Here is a 22,901-nt window from a genome sequence, read left to right as displayed (position 1 = left end):
CACCATTTCACTTTTTGAACACAAAATTGTCTGGAATCAATGCACTGCGCATGTGCCCGCCATTTTCTCCCAGAAGAAGATGCCGGCAGCCCGGGGGACATCACGGGGGGATACAGGGACTCCAGAGGTACTAGGGGGGCCATTGGGGGACTGGGGGACACTATTTCTCTCTCCTCTGATGTGCGATCACATCAGAGGAGAGATAAATTAAATGGAAAATCTGATTTATTTTTTTTTTGCGGTCGCCGGTATACCGTTAATAACTGCGATCGCAACACCAGGATTGGTAAAAACGACCCGAATCATGTTCTCTGGTGTCTCAGCTACCCCCTGTAGCAAAGACCCTGGAGAAATTCCGACACTGGGGGGCTCTATACACTTAAACCTCAGCGCCGTTAAAAAGAGGCGCTGTGGTTTAAGTACCCTTAACTGACGCTGTTAAAAGGCGTATCGGTGGTCGTTAAGGGGTACAATTTTTCACTCTTTGCTTCATTGCAGCCATTTGCTAAATTCAAAAAAGTTCATTTTTTTCTCATTAATTTACACTCTGCACCCCATCTTGACTGAAAAAAAAACATAAATGTAGAAATTTTTGCAAATTTATGAAAAAAGAAAAACTAAAATATCACATGGTCATGAGTATTCAGACCCTTTGCTCAGTATTGAGTAGAAGCACCCTTTTGAGCTAGTACTTGTACAGTCATGAGTCTTCTTGGGAATGATGGAGCAAGTTTTTAACACCTGGATTTGGGGATCCTCTGCCATTCTTCCTTGCAGATCCTCTCCAGTTCCGTCAGGTTGGATGGTGAGCGTTGGTGGACAGCCATTTTCAGGTCTCTCCAGAGATGCTCAATTGGGTTTAGGTCAGGGCTCTGGCTGGGCCAGTCAAGCATGGTCACAGAGTTGTTCTGAAGCCACTCCTTTGTTATTTTAGCTGTGTGCTTAGGGTCATTATCTTGTTGGAAGGTGAACCTTCGGCCAAGTCTGAGGTACAGAGCACTCTGGAAGAGGTTTTCTTCCAGCATATCTCTGTACTTGGCCGCATTCATGTTTCCTTCAGTTGCAACCATCGTCCTGTCCCTGCAGCTGAAAAACACCCCCATAGCATGATGCTGCCACCACCATGTTTCACTGTTGGGATTTTATTGGGCAGGTGATGAGCAGTGCCTGGTTTTTTCCACACATACCGCTTAGTGTTATCACCGAAAAGTTCTATCTTCGTCACATCAGACCAAAGAATCTTATTTCTCATAGTCTGGGAGTCCTTCATGTGTTTTTTTTAGCAATCTCTGTGCGGGCTTTATGTCTGGCACTGAGGAGAGGCTTCTGTCAGGCCACTCTGCCATAGAGGCCCGATTGGTGGAGGGATGAAGTGATAGTTGACTTTGTGGAACTTTCTCCCATTTCCCTACTGCATCTCTGGTGCTCATACACAGTGATCTTGGGGTTCTTCTTTACCTCTCTCACCGAGGCTCTTCTACCACGATTGCTCAGTTTGGCTGGACGGCCAGGTCTAGGAAGACTTCTGGTGGTTCCAAACTTCTTCCATTTAAGAATTATGGAGGCCTCTGTGCTCTTAGTAACCTTGAGAACTGCAGACATTCTTTTGTAACCTTGACCAGATGTGTGCCTTGCCACAATTCTGTCTCTGAGCTCCTTGGCCAGTTCCTTTGACCTCATGATTCTCATTTGGTCTGACATGCACTGTGAGCTGTGAGGTCTTATATAGATAGGTGTGTTCCTTTACAAATCAAGCTCTATCAGTTGTAGGGATTCAACTCGCTTAGGTGCGACGGGACACAAACCAGGAGGCACGTTCCTTTAAAAGTTCATAGGGTTTATTGCTCCATAACCCATAAACCAGCACATAACATAAGGAATAGCCTTTAGCTCATGCGAAAGCAAGTATAAGTGTCCATGATTTCAGGCTCAGTCCTGGAGCCTCAGCAAACACAGGAGGCTTTTCTGTCCTCACATACAGCCAATATACATAGGCCTCCCCGGGTCAGCAGCCTCAGCACGTGGTCTTCAGGACGGTAGCACACCTTCATCCACCTAGGCCTGCCGGGACCTTCCACATGGCTTATTCAGATCCATGCGCTCTCTGTCATGTGACCTACTCTGGTTACCTTATAAGGTCCGTAGCCACGCCCCCGGGTCACATGGCAATGACCTCATCACAGGTCCTTCAAACATTCATACACATATACTTTATTATGACACTCTTAAACACACCCCTGGGTGGATTGTAGATAGCTCTCGCTGACACAGTGTAACAACAGTTCAGCAGTGCCTCTGCTGATCAGCACATAAGCAAGCCTTCATCTCAAGGCAACCTACCTTGAGATACATAACGATCCTTCAGCATCCTATACCCATTACCACAATGGATATGACTGTAGGCCCGTCCTGGGACACCCACACAGCGCCCCCTAGTGGACATAGTGGTCACTGCACCACATACCTCCCCCTCTGTTCAAACTTGTGGGGTTTAACACATGACATCACCCAGGGATCTCGAGACCGGGCACCCATGTAACCTTGCCCCACAAGTCGAGAGGACCATCTCCGTCTGTTTCGGTAGTCATACTGCATCATATTTACGCTAGGCCTCCCCTGCCCCCAGCGGTCAGTATCTCTGGCTTGGGCTTTGGCCTTCCCGTCAAAGTCCGTCAGCGTGACCAGACACTCTTTAGTCTCCACCTGTCTGCAGTGCGCTCCGTCACCCGACCTTTCTGTCACTGACCGGCTCTCCCGGTTCGTACGGTCATGAGTCCCACGTCCATTTAGGCTAACTGGCTGGTCTGAGTCTGACCCTCTGTCGCTACATCCACCACCGGGTCTCGTGCCTATGCTACTAAGATTAGAACTGCCACTTGCGGACTCTCGACGTTCTTGTCTTCGACTACCAGTCCTTTCATTATTTGGAGGATCCTTTCGGGCCCTTACACCTTGGGTTGGAGGTGGATGCCACATGACATTCTGTATCTGCTTATTCATTTTCAGTTGGTCCTGTGTTAGCTGCTCTATCTCCTTCAGGTACGCTACCCGATATTCCAGGAGCATGCGGAGGTTCCCAATGCTTTCCACCGAACCAACCACAATGACAGGAACCATGTTATCTTCAACAGCGACTTGGATTTCACCAGCAGGTGAGATCCTCACTCTCTTCACACCGGATCCATGCACCATCTCCTGCATCACCTTTCCAAGTCTACCAACGACTTTCCCCACCAGATTTCTGGGTAACGGAATTATGTCTTCCACAAAGCCCAGCTGACTTTGAGCCTCTCTCGCAAGCTCCAGACGTCGAGCGGCTTTCCTATTACGCACCACGAGCATCTGTTTTGCGCGGAGACATTGTAGGTGCATCTCCTTCAGGACAGCCACCCTTCTCTCTGTGTCTTCCGTTTCTGCCAGTATCACCAACTGGTCTGTCTCTGGTGCCCAGTTCACACTATAGGCCTTTACTGCCTTTTTAAAGGTCTCATGCACACCCTCGCTGGCACATGCTTCTCGCACGTCTTCAGGTACCTCCATTATGCACTTGAAGGTCGTGGACTTGCTCTCATCCTGGACAGATGGCTTTGGGTTTACCACGGACACTTCCCTCAAGATATCTGCCACGATAGGGTGACTGTCTTGTGCAGCTCTTGGCTCACCATCTTCCTGAGATTTACAGTCTTCAGGACCCTTTTCCAAGATGGGCTTTGGCAGTTCTGCCTTGTTATCTCTTGGGCCCGGCCGCTGTACATCTTCGTCCCAGCTCTTCTCCCGCAGAAGACCTTTTACTACTCCTCTGAGTTCTTGCAGAACTTTATCCCGCTCCACAGCCAGGTAGCGACGCTCATCCTCTCTCTGGAGAATCTCCTGTTGATGCTTCTCTTGGGCCTCTCTGAGGACCTCCATATCCTTCACTATAGCTTTTTTCATAGTTTGATACGCTGACAGGTGACCTCTGAGCTCAGAGACTTCCTTCTCCAGCTCATCCACTCTGTGCTCAGATGCTTGCCTTAGGACTCTTTCCCGTTTGAGATGTCCTTCCACTGTCTCCTTTATCAGCTGTATCTCACGATCTTGTTCTCTTTTGGCCAGCACGTGTCTCACCACTACCTCTTTAATTATATCGTCAAAGGGTACCACTAGGTCAGTACCGTCAGTCTCATCTCCCAGACCACCACCCGTCATGTCACGAGACATCAGGTCCGTAAATTGGGCAGATGTACCTTTTCTTCCGGTCGGTTCTACCTCTGACCTGTCCACTTTAGGAGGCGTCACCGTCTCAGTGTCCGCTGGCCCCACAGTCGAAACGTCTTCATTGCCCGACCATACGTCATCAAACACGACAAAGTCTCGGCCCCTCTCAAAGGTATGCCCTAAGTTTGGTGGCATACTACCACCTTGACACTTCCCCTTTGTCATCTCAATCATAACTCTGTCCACCGTCTAATTCACAATGACCCCATGGTCGCAGCGAACCCTGACGTTTTTCTCGGTCAGAGATAAAACGAGAGGAGTTCCTGTCAGAGTCACCTGACTCTTTGAGTCCAGCCTACCAGGGACTCCTTCCCGGTGCAGCATCACGGTACACACCTGTGGCCCATTGTTATCAGGAAAATACATGCCACACTCCTCAAAACTCATACACACACACTGCGGTTCCCCAGACATACCCACTGAGGCAACCAGTGCTGCCATTTCCTGAACCACCCCAATTTGGGTCGCTGCCCCTCCTGGGACTCCACCCCTTTGGGGCTACCACCGCAATTTGGGTCACCGCCCCCTTTTGGGACTCCACCCCCTTTTGGGTTACAACTCCAATTTGGGTCACCGCCCCATTTGGGACTCCACACCCTTTTGGGCTACCACCCTGATTTGGGTGACCTCCCCCTTCTGGGACTCCACCCCTTTCTGGGCCACCACCCCAATTTGGGCCACCGCCCCCTTTCTGGGACTCCACCACTTTCTGGGCCACCACCCCGATTTGAGCCACCGCCCCCTTTCAGGATTTCCCCATGTCCGTTCTGCAGAACTCCTTATGCCACAGTTCACACAGTACAGTTTGTCTTTCTGGGCTGGTACTGGCCCTTTAAGCACCACACCACACCAGTTCCTTCTGGCACTGCCACAGCGTCTGCTGTCACAAACCACCAGCACCACCGGTTGCTGTTCACACACAGCTGCTGGTGTCCTCTTCGTAACCCCACCGAGATACAGGAAGCCGCTTGCCCCCTTCGTAACCCCGCTGAGTTACCGGAAGCTGCTTGTCCCCTTCGTAACCCCGCCGAGTTACAGGAAGCCGCTTGTCACCTTCTTGACTCCCACTGAGCCACCGCAGGCTGAGTTGAGAAAAGAAGAAAAAAAAAACACACCACAAAAAACTCACGTGTCCTGTCTGTGTGCTATTCAGGACGTACCGTCTCCGCCTGAGACCGTCCAACACACAGGGCGCACCGGGTGCTATTCAGGGAGCCGACCCTCCTCCCAGGGTTTCCCAACACACTGGCCTCACCAGGTCCAGGGTCTCAGCGGGTGCTCTTCAGGACATCATCGCCTCCTGAGACTGCCCAACACTCATACCTCACCAGGTCCAGGGTCATATCACGTGTTCCAGGGATCCAATTCTTCTCCCAGAACCTCCCAACACTGACCCTCAAGGACCTTGATCACTGACCCCTCCAGGTACACAGTCTCTCACTGACCCTGGTCAGTGGAACACGGATTCCTGTCCGTTACCTGCTGGTGTCAGCCACATAGGTTCCTGGACGCCTCTTCTCCTCAGAGGTATCCCACAAATATCAATACAGTCACTTTCTCTGATCTCGGTCAGTATTACTCACAATTTTCCAGACCATCTGCTCTCCTGGCTCATAGTCGCCAGTATGGCAACATGTGCTTCTTGGAACCGCTGCCCGCAGTCTGTCACCAATTGTAGGGATTCAACTCGCTTAGGTGCGACGGGAGACAACCAGGAGGCACATTCCTTTAAAAGTTCATAGGGTTTATTGCTCCATAACCCATAAACCAGCACATAACATAAGGAATAGCCTTTAGCTCATGCGAAAGCAAGTATAAGTGTCCATGATTTCAGGCTCAGTCCTGGAGCCTCAGCAAACACAGGAGGCTTATCCGTCCTCACATACAGCAAATATACATAGGCCTCCCCGGGTCAGCAGCCTCAGCACGTGGTCTTCAGGACTGTAGCACACCTTCAGCACAGGCCTGCCGGGACCTTCCACATGGCTTAATCAGATCCATGCGCTCTCTCTCATGTGACCTACTCTGGTTACCTTATATGGTCCGTAGCCACGCCCCCCAAGTCACATGGCTATGACCTCATCACAGGTCCTTCAAGCATTCATACACATATACTTTATTATGACACTCTTAAACACACCCCTGGGTGGATTTGTAGATAGCTCTCGCTGACACAGTGTAACAACAGTTCAGCAGTGCCTCTGCTGATCAGCACATAAGCAAGCCTTCATCTCAAGGCCACCTACCTTGAGATACATAACGATCCTTCAGCATCCTATACCCATTACCACAATGGATATGACTGTAGGCCCGTCCTGGGACACCCACACAGCGCCCCTTAGCGGACATAGTGGTCACTGCACCACACAGTTTAATTACACACAGCTGGACTCCAATGAAGGAGTAGAACCTGTAATATCCACACGTTATGAAGAATTCAAGGTATTAAACTTTAGATATGTTTTATTCTTCGTCCTCCAGCACACAGCATAACAGTTGCATTCCCATGCTACACAGAAGTGAAACTGAAACTTCCCTTCTCATCCCTCTTGTCTCCACCCCCCAAGTCCCATAAGTCTGGCTTGCTTAAAGAGACAGATCTAATTATTATACATTACATCATCCCCTCTTTTTTTTTTTTTCTATAAATAAACCATATTACTGATAAATGCAACAACATGAAAACGTCCAAAGAAATCATATGTCCGTTTTGTCTTATTTGTTCAATTCCAAAGCCAGAGAAACCAACAAAAAAAACAAAAAAACAAAACTGTAATTACACTTCTTCAATAAGCCTCGATGGAGCGCTTCTCACTCGTGTAGGATAACGTCTGGGCTCATTGAGAGGGTTCATTATTGATGGACCAGCTACCTCTTGTTGGTCCTCTCCACCATCGGATATCAAATCTTCCACCAAAGAGAGTTCATTGTCATCATTCTGCGGTATGACTTTAAAATATGAAGAATTTCGCGTTATGGAGTGTCCATCTCGTTCAGCTGTGATCATGCTGCCTTTCCTTTTAGTAACATAATATTTTGCAGGACCATATACAGGTGAGGTCTTGCTGGTTGGTCTTTGACGTACCACCACGACATCCCCTCTTTCGATGGCACTTGACTGTGTCCTTCGCCTTCTGTCTGCATAACGTTTCATGGCTTGTTTGTTGGAGAAATCTGTGGATCTCACTGAGGAGTCACTCGGTCGGGGATGGCTGGTCACATCAGGGAGACGTATACGCAGGGTTCTGCTGAACATTAAATGAGCTGGAGCAGCATTAGTAGTGGAGTGTGGCGTATTGCGGTAATTACGCATGAATTTGTATAATGACTGTTTCAGTGGGATGTGCTCCAGACTCGCTGCCTTGATACGTTTCCCCAGAGTGCGCATAAAACGTTCCACAATTCCATTGGCTTGCGGCCAGCAAGGTGTGATTTTCCTGTGATTGAATCCCAAGTATTCAGAAAATTGTGTAAACACATGTCCATTGAATGGAGGTCCATTGTCTGTTTTGACCACTCTTGGAATACCATATGCCGAGAAAATGTCGTCCAGCTCCGGTATGACATTAGTAGCAGATGTTGAAGAGATAAATGAAATGACAGGGTATCGAGAATATTCATCAATTGTTACGAGAATGTATTGGCCATTTGGCAATGGTCCATATATATCGACTGCCACTTCCTCCCAGACAGCAGTGGGTAACGGAGACATTTGTAATGGCTCTAAGGTTGATGATGGAGTGATTAATTGACAAGTAGAACAGCGTCTAATCTTTTCTTCCACCAAGTGATCCATATTTGGGAACCACACTTTTTCTCTGAGTAACTTCTTTGTGCCAACAATTCCTAAATGACCTTCATGTGCTATCTGTATGACTAAGTTACGCAAAGTCTTAGGTACAACTAGTTTGGTACCTCGAAGAATGAGGTGTTCTTCAGTGACTGATAATTCCTCACGTACGTTTGAGAATAGTTTTAACTCTTTCAGATCAATCTCAGAATCAGGAAATTTTTCCTTTTGAATTTCATGCCACCTTCGATTTTGGATGATTTGTATTAGGGCACAGAGTGTCTTGTCTTTTGTTGTTTCATTTATAAATTGATCAAGAGAAAGTGCTTTTGGCATGGCATGATCTGTAACAAAACGTAGGTATTCTTCAATGGAGGAATGCACAGGTATATAATCATTAGTAGGATGTCTTGAAAGATAATCAGCCGGATTGCTGTATTTTCCAGGTTTGTGAAAAATTTTATAGTTGTAGTCCTGTAGACGTAGGCCCCATCGTTCAATTCGTGCAGGCATTTTAGCTCTGGGATTTCCAAAAATTGTAAGAAGTGCTTGATGATCTGTGACAATGGTGAAGGGAGCTCCATAGAGAAATAAGTGAAAGTGTTCACATCCCCAGACAACTGCCAAGCTTTCTTTTTCAGGTTGAGAATATTTTCTTTCAGTGTTTGTTAAGCTCTTACTTGCATAAGAAATGATGTGAGGATTTTGATTGTTATCCTTGTACTGCGCTAGAATAGCACCCAGTCCCATGGGACTGGCGTCCACAATCAGTTCAGTTCGAAGAGCTGGATCAAAATAAGCCATAGTGGTTGTCGAGCAGAGTTCATTTTTAATTGTTTCAAAAGAGGCCTGACAGTCTTGAGACCATTGAAAAATACAACTTTGTTTTGTAAGTTCCCGTAGTGGATTGCTGATTGTTGAAAAATTCGGAATATATCTAGCACAGTAACTTGCCATTCCAAGGAAAGAACGCACTTCACTGGCATCCTGTGGAATTGAGGCTGTTCTGATAGCTTCCACTTTCTTGGGGTCTGGTTGTACTCCTTTTGCCGAGAAGATGTGACCATAGAATTCTAATGAACCCTTGTCAAACTCGCACTTCTCTTTGTTTAAAGTGAGTCCAGCAGAAAGCAGTCATTCGAAGATAGCATATAGAGCACGATTATGCTCAGCTTGAGTTTTACCAAAAACCAATATGTCATCACTGTAATTAAAGGCATTTGGGATGTGTTGAATGACACTCCTTATTGCATCCTGAAAAATTTCTGCTGCTGAGCAGACTCCAAAAGTCAATCTTTTGTATCTTCTGAGGCCCACATGGGTGGAAAATGTGGTCAAGTATCGGGACTCTGGACTCAGTTCTAATTGATGATATCCCTTATTGAGGTCGAGCTTTGAGAAGACGGTGGCTCCATTTAATAAATGAATAATATCATCAATCGTAGGTGAGATATGTCTTTCCCTCTGGATAGCGGTGTTGGGCAGGCGCATGTCAACACACAGTCTCACTTGATCAGGAGTCTTTGGTTTTGGAACTACCACAAGTGGAGAGACCCACGGAGTGGGACCAGTAACAGTTTCAATAACGTCCTCATCCATGAGCAATTGGAGTTCCTTTTCTACCTTCTGTCTCAGGTGAAATGGAATACGCCTGTGAGGCTGGGCTACTGGACGAACATTGTCATCCACATGAAGGTGTACTTGAGAGTCCTTTAGTTTTCCCAAACCACTAAATAGGGAGGGAAAGCTGTTCACCATAGTTTGTACATCCATATCCGCAGGGTCAGTTATGGTATGAATAATCTGGATGAGCCCTAGCTCCAAGGCAGTGTGATAGCTGAGAAGACAGCCTCCCGATCCTTGTAATGTGTGGAAAGTGGTTTTCTGCCTGTTTTCTTTATATCTAATTTCAGCATCAAATTGTCCCATTATAGCTAGAGGTGTTTTAGATCCATAAGGAAAGATTTTAGTCTGCACTTGTTGTAAGACTGGCCTTGTTTTCAATTGTTCATATGTAGTGCCATCTATGATATTCACTGAAGCTCCTGTATCTATTGTAAAGGTAATGTCAGTGTTGCAGATTGAGAGTGTAACACAGGGAGACTGTACTGAACCAGTGACAGAGGTAGTGAACACATAGTTCTCAGTCGCAGACATTTCTTCTGTGTCCTGATTTAAACTTTTACATCTGCAGATTTTGTCATAGGCAGCGGAGGCTTGTAGTGCGCTGATTTGCAAACAGCTGCAAAATGATTCCCTTTTCCACATTTACTGCAGGTTTGTCCCATAGCTGGACATTTGTTCTGGTGGTGAGGGAAATCCTGCCCACATCTATAACATTTCTTCTGTTTCTGGGCTTGTTTGTCTGGTAAATTTTTCTGTTTGAGATTATGCACATGTAATTTATCCCCATTCTCCATTACGGTAGCCTGATGATCTGCTATTTCTATAGCACGGGCCATTTTGAGCAAATCATGTAGAGAGATATCCTGCTGCAGAGCCTTACGCCTTAGGTTATTAGACGAGCAGGTGACAATGATTTGAGTTAGGATTTCATCATCTACATCTGTAAAGGCACATCCATGTGCTAACTCTTTCAGCCGTGTGACATAAGTGTCTATGGACTCTTCTGGAAGCTGCTTGGCAATCCTGAATTTATATCTTTCATATCTGATGTTCTGTTTGGGGTTGAAGTAGCCAGTGAGAGCTTTAGTGCAGTTGCTGTATGTGTCTGTTTCTGCTGCAGGTAACGTACTGTATATGTCATAGACTCCTGTGCCTGCACAATGCAGGAGCAAAGCTCTCTTTCTTTTCTCCTCCTTTATGTCCATGGCTTCTAGGAAATTCTCAAATCTGTTTAGCCATTTTCTCCAGTTATGGGAGAGATTAATGACATCAGTCATATCAAACTGTGGGAATGTGTGCAAGTAGTCAGCCATGATAGAGTCTCTCAGTAGTGCTGGCGTGTGAAGCGGTAAAATATATTCCGTACTCACAGTAGTAGGTGATTATATCCCATCCTCGTCGCCAGTTGTAATATCCACACGTTATGAAGAATTCAAGGTATCAAACTTTAGATATGTTTTATTCTTCGTCCTCCAGCACACAGCATAACAGTTGCATTCCCATGCTACACAGAAGTGAAACTGAAACTTCCCTTCTCATCCCTCTTGTCTCCACCCCCCAAGTCCCATAAGTCTGGCTTGCTTAAAGAGACAGATCTAATTATTATACATTACAGAACCATCTCAAGGAGGATCACAAGGAAATGCACAGCATGTGACTTAAATATGAGTGTCTGAGCAAAGGGTCTGAATACTTATGACCATGTGATATTTCAGTTTTTATTTTTTAATAAATTTGCAACAATTTCTACATTTCTGTTTTGTTTCAGTCAAGATGGGGTGCATGAGAAAAAAAAGAACTTTTTTGAATTTACCAAATGGCTGTGAAAAATTTATAGGGGTCTGAATTCTTTCCGTATACACTGTAAGACCCTGACAAAACCATTTTTATAGTTGGACCACAACATTCAGTGGATTCAATGCAAAAATATCTCGGCTTCATATGGACAAATGGTAACATTCCCACAACCCTTGTATTGGGCCTATAGATAGTGGATCTGTGCCCTCAAATATTTGTGAAATAATTGTGCCAGTACTATAATTTGCAATATTCACTACTGTCTATCCTACGGACCCATTATTTTCCCCAACCTTGTGATTGGTTGGGGATCCCGGCCGTAGGACACCGAGTGATCATGGTTTACTACTTTCTGTGGCTACAGGTGATAAATCCTATGGACCCATTAAATTCTCCTACCTTCAAAAACAATATATTGGATCGTGAGAAACATTTATCCCCTACCACAGGTAGTGTTAATCGTATGATCGCTGGTGCGAGAATAAAATACTGATAAAGTGTCACCATGTTGTAATTTCAGTTTGCACGTCGCTGCCAACTACATAGAGCCCTTTTTTGCGTAGTCGGTAATATCTCACGGGCGCAATACTTTATCTATGTGCCGTTATGACGCAGACATTGTGGACCAGCATTAGGGATCAGAAATGCATAACTAGTGTATTTCTGTGGCTGCAGCTGAACAATAGCAGCCTTATAGCAGCACACAAGGCTTCTGGTTTGTTTTTTTGCATAGCAAATAATCTTCTGGAACACATGTTCTGATCTGTCTTCTATTATCACATCTATTCTATTGCAATGACTGGAACATTGGAGAATTTACAATATGATAATATCTTGGCACTGTCTGATCCTGGCCTTACAGTATTAGGTTTCCAGCAGCTTAGCCGGCCGTGCCAGACCACAATAGTCCATTTATAGCCCATCATATGGCAGGACTTTATATTAGGCCATTGATGTTGATAAGTCGGAGAAGAGATGGATCATGGTATAACTCATCTACTGTTCAGCCGTCTCTGAGTTTATCTGCGCCAGGAAAAGCTGTGTGGAAACATGTTGTGCTCCACCATGGAGAAGGGCATTTCTTCTCCCACGGCATGCAAATCTGGGCGATAACTCTTATATAAGCAGAAGGGACAGAGAGGGACAATGACCCATATTAGAAGTAGAAAATCTGGAGAGCAAAAAAAAAACGCAAGTAGGGTCTTAACTGGTTAAAAACATAGGGTTTGGGCAGCACAATGGCTCAGTGGTTAGCACTGTAGCCTTGCAACGCTGGAGTCCTGGATTCAAATCCCACCAAGGACAACATCTGCAAGAAGTTTGTATGTTCTCCCCGTGTTTGCGTGGGTTTCCTCTGGGTTCTCCGGTTTCCTCCCACACTCCAAAGACATACTGATAGGGAATTTAGATTGTGAGTCCCATCGGGGCAGCGATGATAATGTGTGCAAACTGTAAAGCGCTGTGGAATATGTTAGCACTATATTAAATTAAAGATTATTCAAAAAAACATAGGGTGAACCGTGGAAAGGTACGCTCACCTTTTTTTGTTGCAACTAAGCAACATGTATAAAGTGTATGTGTCCAAATCTGTGCTGCTGATAAAGATGTCTGGCAGACGATATTCTTCAAAGCTTTATTTTAAAACAGGTTAATAGTCAACGTGTTTCGAGGTGATGCAGGACCTATTCCTCTAGGACAAAACGAAGAGGTCCTGCATGACCTCGAAACCTGTAAGGTTTTGTCCTGAGGAAGAGGGCCTTCATGACCTCGAAACCTGCAAGGTTTTGTCCTGAGGAAGATGTGCTGCATGACCTCGAAACCTGTAAGGTTTTGTCCTGAGGAAGATGTGCTACATGACCTCGAAACCTGTAAGGTTTTGTCCTGAGGAAGATGTGCTGCATGACATCGAAACCTGTAAGGTTTTGTCCCATAGAATATTTTTGATGGCAAGAATTCATAATAAGTTTCTGGGAAATTTAGATGATTTATTTATTTATTTTACTCATTTATATAGCACCATTAATTCCACAGCACTTTACAGACATTATCTAGCCAAACCCTTTTTTTTTTTAAACTATCACCGTCCAGACCCATTTTCCAATTGCTCGTCTCCCTGATTGAAGAAACCACTTGGAATAGCTGTTGTCCGGGAGGTTTCAGACAGGTTCAGTAGGGCCTCAGAGACTTTCTGACTTGTTTTGGAGTATAGTAGAACCGCCTTTGTTCCAGGAGCCTCCTTCATGTTCTGGAAGATTTGGAAAGCATAGCTTATCCTTCACATTAAAGGTCTGTACTAATTTTTTTTTTTAAGGATCGTATTCAGCAATCCAGCTTCCTGCTTACCGGGGAGTGTTGCACTCCTGATTTTTCACAGTTTAGACCTATGGTATGGTCACGTCGCTGGTTTGAACCGTGCACTTTTCCATGCTGCGAGCAGAGGCAGCTTTGCCTGTGCAGCATCAGAGAAGCACAGGGAATCTGAAGCTGGCAGGATCGAGCAATCCTGATCAACTCTTGCAAATTGCACAGCAAACATCTTGCAAATGCATGCTATGTACTTAGGAAACTGGCGACATTAATAAGACTGATGAGTTGGCCGGTAACCTAGGCACCGAGAGGATTTTTAATAAGAGATAAATTGCACCGATGCTTGATTTTGCAAATTCAGCAAATTCAGCTGTTTAAGAAGTTAAGTTAAGAAGTTGAGACCCCCCCCCTTAAGAAACATGCTTGATATGTTTTCATGATACGGTTTTCAGTCAAATATTATACATTGATACGCATGAATAATGTCAGTGTAAGAACCCAACTGAATTAGGTGATCTTTTTGTGGCAGGTGGGTTCATGCTAAAATCCTTACATTTAAGTCAACACAGCAGTAAGGCAACTGAAAATTGGATCAAATGTTCAGTGTGTGGATATTTATTATCATTTGTTGCAAATGTTTGTGTCCTAATCCATTATTATTTAAGACGTTCAGATTTTCGTTGGAGACCTGGATCTAAATCTCCCGAAAGAAATACCACTGAGAGAATGACTAAATCTCCAAAACATAAGAAGAACCGACAACATGAATTTGTGACTCTAGATGATGTCAAAAGTAAGTGTGTGGAGAACATGTATATATAGAAGGAAATTTTTCTGTCCAATGGCCTGTAAAGAGATAACCTGAGTTTCCTCGAGTTCCCACTGGCTCAATGGGCAGATGAGACCAACGCTCATTGAGTCCCAGAGAAAGAGGAACATCCCCTGTGAGAGTAAGAGTGGAGCCTTATTGAGGTAGCTGGAGTAGGCCAGAAGAGTCAAAAACGTGCAGGCTCAAGAGAAGTGGGACTAGGCACCTAGTGAGATAATGGTGGGCAATGCCGAGTGAAGTTAGAATTTCCAGGTGGGCACAGCTCAGGTAAACAAGATGACTGGTGGGCAGGGGCTTGAAGGATATGCTCAGGACGGGGGACCATCCATGGTGCAGAAGTGATGGTAGCACCCTGGACCTAGAGTCCAATTATTTCCTCAGCCACAATTAAAGAGACCAATATTACAAATAGCAACCAATACTGGACCACAAGGCCCATTGTAAATGCTGGCTCCAATCTTGGCTAATGTAGGATATAGTATGACCAATATCCAATGATAGATATTACATATTTTGCCTGGTTGGTGGGGGGGGCATAACTTTCAAGTTATATTTCTGCCTAATCTATTTTTATTCTCTTGCTCAGTGGTGTAAATGGTTGGCCATAACACCTCTCAAAATGGAAAAATTAATTTGTGGATGATGTACAGTCTAGATTAGAGCAAGAAATGGGCGGGATTCGAAAGTTGCTGCAATCAGTAGGAGTCCCATTGGTCAGACCCTTTGCTAATGATAAAGTCGAGGCAGATCCAAGTTATCAGCAGATGCCAGATGAATGAAAACTTGAGAACACACGTTATATATTAATCCACTGTTTTCCAGGAGTGGCATTAAATTTGATAGAAGAACAAGAACGACTTTACTTTACGTTTGGATTTTCCAGCATTTTCAGGTATGACCGATCCACAAAGGAAACATAAATCACATTAGTCCCAATACTGATGCCGGTAGTAAATGCATCTGATGTGATCTGTAAAGTTACAGATAACAGGACTTAGAAACTTCTCTTCACATTACTGTTAGGTGACGTGTTAGGCCGGGATCACACTACCGTGTGTGATGCGAGAAACTCGCACGAGTCTCTCACATCAACACCCAGCACTGCCGCTGGCACTCAGGACCGGAGCTGTAGCTGCATAGAAATACACGCAGCCGCAGCTCCGGTCCTGAGTGCCTGCGGCAGTGCCGGGTGTTGATGTGAGAGACTCGTGCAAGTTTCTCGCATCACACATGGTAGTGTGATCCCGGCCTTAGGGATCCTGTAAGTGGGTGCGTATATTTGTCACCCGGTGGTTGTGTCCATCTTTGCATCTTTGGGGACAATTTTCTTTTTACTTGAATGCATATATTTAGGGCTAACATCATTTTTGCTAAACGTTTGCACTGTTTGGCTTTTACAAGCTTTTTTTGCTGCACATTAAACTTCGATGTGGTCTGTGGTTCTAAATGAGCTGAAAAGAGCTCAGAAAAAGAATGATGAAAGAGTCATGAACTCCCTGTCAGAGACTTATAGCGAGCTGACTCATGGATTCTCAGTTAGCTCATTCTGCATCCAGCTATAGACAGTACGACTCAAAGACTATTAGAAGGAAAACGGTGCAAAATTTTAATGAAATCCGATTGTAAAAATGATTTTTAAGGACCAATTACATTCATTTACCTAAAATTAAAAAAAAATTGTTCCCATAGGTGAACAAGCTCCTTACTTCTGTTGTGTTTGGCTGGAACTCCCCCTTGTACAGTCAAACTGCAAAAGTTTAAAGTGCCGTCATATTGGATGATGACGTTATGTGCCGACATGTTGGGTGATGAGGTTATGTGGGGCATGTTGTCTATTTAATTTAATTGCATAATTTACTAATTTATAAAAGATATGTTTAAATTGGCGCCAGTCTTCATGGCAGATGGGGTGTGCCAGGGTAACTGCTGCTGACGGAAATGAAGTGTGTCATAACAAATTTGTGGGGTGAAAAGTTCTTGAAATGTTTGGAAATTTAGAGTAAATGGTTTTCTTGCCAAGTCAGAAGGAAGTTACTTTACTGTCCAAAAGGATAATCACATGATTTTCCGAGTGTTTTAGTGAGCCAGTGGTGGTGAGTGCCAAGCACAGTTAGAAGTTCTAGGAAGGTTCTGCCCTCGTAAGCAAGGTTACTGGTGGTAGAGGGACTGGAGGATGTGTTTAGGAGGAAACCATCCAGGAAGAGTGTGATAGACATCAGTAATAGGTGAAAGTCTGGAGGATATGTTGAAGGGGAACTGTACAGGAAGACTATGACATGCCCTAGTAGTGGGTGAGGGTCTGGAGGATATGCTGAGGAGGGGAAAGTTCAGGAACAGTGTGACAGACACAAGTGGTGGGTGAGGAAGAGCCTGACATGCACTAGTATTGGATGATTGTCTGTAGGATATGCTCAGGATTGGAAAGTCCAGGAAGAATGCAAAAGGGTCAAGAAGTGGGTCAGAGTCTGGAGGATATGTTCAGGGGGAACTGTGCATGAGGAGTGTGTTACGCATCAGTAGTAGGCGAGAGTGTGGAGGATATGCTCAGGGGGAACTGTACAGGAAGAGTGTGATAGGCACCAGTAGTGGGTGAGGGTTTGGAGACTATGTTTAGGGGGAACTGTACCGGAAGAGTGTGACATGCACTAGTTGTGGGTGAGGGTCTGGAGGATATGCTCATGAGGGGAAAGTCCAGGAAGAGTGCGATAGGCACCAGTAGTGTGTTATTGTCTGGAGGATATGCTCAGGTGGGGAAAGTTCAGGAAGAGTACTATAGATACCAGTAGTGGGTGAGAGTCTAGAGGATATGTTCAGGGGGATCTGTACAGGAAGAATGTGATAGGCACCAGTAGTGAGAGAGGTTCTGAAGTATATTGTCATGGGGATACCACGCAGGACAGAGAAGGGCCAGAGGATCACGGCGTCTGGTTTCACGAACTGCGGCACTGGTTAGAAATACTTCACCATCTTATCAAACAGTGCTGTTTTTTTCCTTGCTTGCAGTGCAAGGGTCAGTCTGTTCAGCTGAAGCTCCTGGAACTTTCCTACCTGGATTGCATAGCAAGGCACGTGAACCTGGCATCTCCATCATCAGGAGTAATCCAGGGGACAGGAATAGCCTAGGGAGGCCCTAGTTCTAGGGACCTGGTTGGCGCTCACAGTCCCAAGTCACTGCTTAAAAGATATGCTCAGGAGGGGAGCATCCAGAAAGAGTGCCAAAGGGACTAGTAGTTTAGTAGGGTGAGGGTCTGGAAAATATGTTCGGGCGAACTGTACAGGAACCAGTTCTGGGTGAGGGTCTGGAGGATATGCTTAGGAGGGCACCATAAAGGAAGAGTGCTATAGGCATCAGTAGTGGGTTAGGGTCTGGAGGATTGGCTCAATAGGGGACCATCTAGGTAGAGTGATATAGGCACCAGTAGTTGAAGAGGGCCTGAACTATTATTATTGTTATGCATTGCTTATATAGCGCTATCATATTCTGTAGCGCTTTACATACAATATCGTCGCTGTCCCCATTGGGGCTCACAATCTAAATTCCCTATCATTATGTCCAGTGTCGGACTGGGGTGCCAAGGGCCCACCAGTAAAATTGACTTTGGGGGCCCCCTTTTTACCTGCACACAAATATTACACTACCCTTGCTCACAAATGTACCTATAGCAGTATATAATAATAAACTGGGTAGTTTGGTTAATGAACGATGAGATGCTGCTTTTTTCTGTATAGAGTGAATTATGCCAAGTTCTGCCCACACATTGGGATTGGGGGCCCAGACCTGCACAAGGGCCCACCAGGGAATTCCCCTGTTACCCTATGGGCCAGTCCGAGCCTGGCGCCGGAGATCGCGGTACGCATAGACACTGAATGCATACCGCGATCTCCAGTGCCATACTTACATACTTATCTGACCAGAAGGAGCATGAATCGGCGCTTCTCTTCTCGCCGGAGACTGGGCAGGAGTTCGGCGTCGGAATCGAGTATGCTCATAGCGCTATCCGGCGCCATTTTACTGAAGACACATTTGCAGTGTGTCTTCAGCAATATGGCGCTGGACAGTGCGGTATGGGCATGCGCGTAGTCCGGCGCCGCACTCCTCCCCCGGCCTCCGGCAGAACGGGACAGCACTGGAGCACAGGGAAGAAAGGTGAGTATAAAGATTTTTTTGTATGTGTGCCATTTAATAGGGGTGAGGATACATACATATCAGGATAAGGGGTTGAAATATAGCATGCATACCAGGATAGGGGGTGAGGGGACCATGCATGCCAAGATTGGGGGGTGAGGGGACCATGCATATCAGGATTGGGGGGTGAGGGGTCCATGCATACTAGGATTGGGGGGTGAGGGGACCATGCATACCAGGATTGGGGGGTGAGGGGACCATGCATAACAGGATTGGGGGGTGAGGGGACCATGCATTCCAGGATTGGGGGGTGAGGGGACCATGCATTCCAGGATTGGGGGGTGAGGGGACCATGCATTCCAGGATTGGGGGGTGAGGGGACCATGCATACCAGGATTGGAGGGTGAGGGGACCATGCATACCAGGATTGGAGGGTGAGGGGTCCATGCATACTAGGATTGGGGGATGAGAGGACCATGCATAACAGGATTGGGGATGAGGGGACCATGCATAACAGGATTGGGGGGTGAGGGAACCATGCATACCAGGATGAGGAATGGGGTGCCATGCATACCAGGATTGGGGGGGTGAGGGGACCATACCAGAATAGTGATGAGGGGGCCATGCATACCATTATAGGGATGAGGGGGCCATGCATAGCAGGATAGGGATGAGGGGTACCATACATACCAAGATAGGGATGAGAGGTACCATGCATACCAGGATAGGGATGAGGGGTGCCATGCATACCAGGATAGGAGGGGGGCAGCACATACCAGGATGGGAGACCATATACCAATAAAAATGCTCACCACCCGGGCGCAGAACGGGTTCAATAGCTAGTAGGCTATAACAGTTTAGGAGACCCACTGTTTAATAATGGCCCTTTAAGCAGATTAATGCTGCCTGATGCCCCTGTAAAAATAGGCTCTGTGACTTTAAGTGTCCCTCTTTCATAAATGAATCCAGATATGTCTACTTCTGTGTCACATATCACATGGCCAGCTATGGTTGGTAAATGTTATAATGACATTTCCCAGTGAATGCATTTGTTTTGGTTGAAAGCAATGTTAACGTTCAAAAACGCTGCGTCTGAACATAGCCCAAGTGGGGGAGGAACATTTTGATCTGGGGTTATTTATTTTGCCTTATATACAAGTCATTAACCTGCAAAGGATGTACCCTAACATATTTCCCAGCGAAATCCATTTTGGTATGTTTTTTGGTGCACTGGTAAAAATGGCATGAAACTCTGAAAACATTGTTTAAAGATGTGAACTAGGAGTCAGGAATGCTACCAGGGGCGATCCCCATGATGTCCCCGTGTCATTTAAGCAGTGTTTCCATCATTTTCAGACGTTTTTAGACCTTAAAAAGGACCCCCGGGGGGATGGCGGTAAAAATGCTCGGGTCTCCCATAGACTTACATTGGGGTCGATGTTCTGCCCGAGTTTTACAATTTGCTCGACCCAAACAATGAGCATTTTAGTGCTCGCCCATCACTATTAAAAATAATTTTATCATGGATCTTTTCTCACAACTGGACCCCTTTTTTGAATTGAAGGTTACAGTTCATTTTTGTGTGTTATACTGTTCACCGTAAACCTCCCATTTAAGAAGGGCCCACAATTACTCATAAGGATTTAGGGCCGTGAGGAAGGGGTTGTGTCATTATTCTTTCATCTTTACTGGCAGCCGAGCAGTGGAGGCATTGATGCTGCAATGGAGCATTGTCCTGCAGAACAATCATAATTTTCTTGAAATATACAGATCTTTTCCTCTACCACTGTATGAAAGAAGAGTCTTCTAAACACTGGTAAGGCTAGTTTCACATTTTCGTTTGGAGGTGTAGCGGACGCTTGCCCTGAAGCTCCGCCCCTGCCGCGCCTTTCTGGTCAGCTCTGCCTATGGGTGCATTCTGCTGCATAAGGCCTGCGTACCCTATCTTTTGCATTGGGTACGCAGGCCGTGCACAGGTATGCGTTTGCCGCCACATGCATCGTTTTGACGGTGCAGTGACCTGCGCCAAACGCAACGTGTTGCATTTTGGTGCGGTCGCCGCACCGTCAAAACGACACATGCGGCGGCAAACTCATACCTGTGCATTGCCTGCGTACCCAATGCTAAAGATAGGGTATGCAGGCCATATGCAGCGGCAGGCGCCCATAGGCGGAGCTGACCGGATGAGGCGTGGCGGGGGCGGAGCTTCCCGGCGAGCGTCGGCTGCGCCTCCAAACACAAATGTGAAACTAGCCTAATAAGTTTGCGACTTGATTTTAAGTTCATCTGCCACCTGAAAAGGTCCCTCAAGCTCATCATTAATAATCCCAACCCATAGCTATTCCCCACCTTCACCTTGCTGGTGTCAGAATAGATGTTTGTACCAGTTACTTCTTCAACCATTGCCATCTGGTCCATCAAGAGTCGCTCTAATCTCATCAGTCCATAAAACCTTTAAAAAATCTGTCTTCAGATATTTCTTGGCTCAGTATTGATATTTCACCTTCTGTGTCTTGCTCAGTGGTGGTCAGGTTCAGCCTTCCTCACCTCGGCCATGTCTCTGAGCACTGAGCACCTTGTACTTCAGAATCACAGACTTCATCACGTCACTCTATCCCCCTTATCTCTGCCCAGAGCACGTCTAGTGTGCCCCCCTGCCATTCTGTATCAAGTCTTTCTGTATCATCTGGCTGCCCTCACCGATAAGTTAAGCTTTGGGTGGTCCCGTCTGAGTGAGGGGCTTGGGGCGACTTCAACCTCTGCTTCTCCAGAAGTTATGCTACTGTGAGAGCAGTAAATGAGGATACTTTATAGTTTGAGTAGATTATATTCTCTCATCTCTTTTTAGAACTTAAATATTTTACTGTATGCAAAAATCCTTATGAGAGATATTCAGCCCCTTCCATAATTTCATTAGGTCATCAGGATATTAGTAAAAATACCAAAAAGCAGTTCTGTCAGAAGAATCGATCTAGAAGCAGCATAGATGTTCAATATATTTATTTTTGCATAAAAGTTGTTACTAATGTGGTAAGGGTCCAGATTGGGGGGTGGTCCACTGCTTACCACGAGCAGACGATGCAAAGACGAGACGGAGGCAGATTCCAATTGTAACAGGTCCGAGTTTATTGGCCATCCTCCTGACGACTGTAGCCATACACCGCAGCATGTTTACAGCTCTCCGTTTCCAGTCCCGGGTACCTTCACCTTTCCTTCAGTCGTGATGACGTCCCTCGCGGATCTTTCGCTGGGGATGTCCTAGACCAATCTACCGCCAGCGCTTCACCTGCCCGAGGTCGTCGTCCAATCGGTACCCCAGGGGCCTCGTCTGTCCTGCGGTCCGTTGTGTCAGGGCCACCCCCCTGACTGTCTCTTCCTGTCAGTCCCCTGGTCGAGCTCTTCCACCGTTCTTAGTCTTCTGTCCTGAGTCTTCTCCTCCTGAGCTCCTCCCGGGACTATCCTAGCCTAGAACCCTAACCTGTCCTATTTATCCCCTCTCTCACTGGGAATTTCCCTCCGGGGTTCCTATCTCCCCACCCCCCCATGACTAAGCAGTTTCTATAGCCGTAAGCTGATGTCAAGTCCTGAACTACACTCCCCCTGCCATCTTGTGGTCAAATCCCGGTACTGCACTCCCTTTTCTGTCTTTCCCTGCTGTTACCTTTCTGTCATTGCCGATCTCCGTCTGTAGTGCACAAATCGTCCCCTCCTACTTCCAGTCAAGTCTGTCCGTCAAGTCACCTTCCCCACACTAATATGCAAAGATGGAATAAGAAAGTCTGTAGATACAGTCACTCTCTATAGAAAGGAGCAGATGTTCATGATTCCGCTCCTCGGGCCTTTGGTTGCACTTGTGCTGTTTTTGCACATCCAGGTTTGGATCACACGTGATGGAGAGAAAAGCAGGAATATGCGACGTGTGATCTGTGTAGATGAAGTTTTCCTGGATTCTTACAGCACCGCGATCAACCATATGGCCTTATGTCTGGCCATGGTCAGGTAGATGAAGGAGCAGCCGCTTCTTCATTCTGTCCATGACCTGGTAGTGTCTGTATATGGCTGGGCTCACACTTGCCGCCGGCACTCAGGACCAGAGTGTGTTTCTATGCAGCTGAGCGCTAAGATCTAAGTGCCGGTGGCAGTGCTGGGTATTGAGAAACGAGACTTGT

At 46.1% G+C, this 22,901-nt stretch overlaps 1 protein-coding gene across 3 annotated transcripts in view; it reads left to right on the top strand.

The window, feature by feature from the left end:
- Positions 1-22,901, top strand: part of PPP1R36 (protein phosphatase 1 regulatory subunit 36) — a 63,633-nt gene that overhangs the window by 4,870 nt on the left and 35,862 nt on the right. For all 3 annotated transcript variants that reach the window (XR_012231286.1, XM_073570681.1, XM_073570671.1), the window contains exons 3-4: positions 14,443-14,570; positions 15,429-15,498. Coding sequence is in view for 2 of the 3 variants with exons in the window: in XM_073570681.1 (XP_073426782.1) it covers positions 14,443-14,570; positions 15,429-15,498 (198 nt within the window). In the remaining variant the exon portion in view is untranslated. The remainder of the gene's footprint in view (positions 1-14,442; positions 14,571-15,428; positions 15,499-22,901) is intronic.

This window comes from Dendrobates tinctorius, unplaced genomic scaffold (assembly GCF_039654945.1).
Source record: "Dendrobates tinctorius isolate UK_male_01 unplaced genomic scaffold, ASM3965494v1 ptg000006l, whole genome shotgun sequence".
NCBI classification, from domain to species: Eukaryota; Metazoa; Chordata; class Amphibia; order Anura; family Dendrobatidae; genus Dendrobates; species Dendrobates tinctorius.
This window is presented reverse-complemented; position numbering and strand designations above follow the sequence as displayed.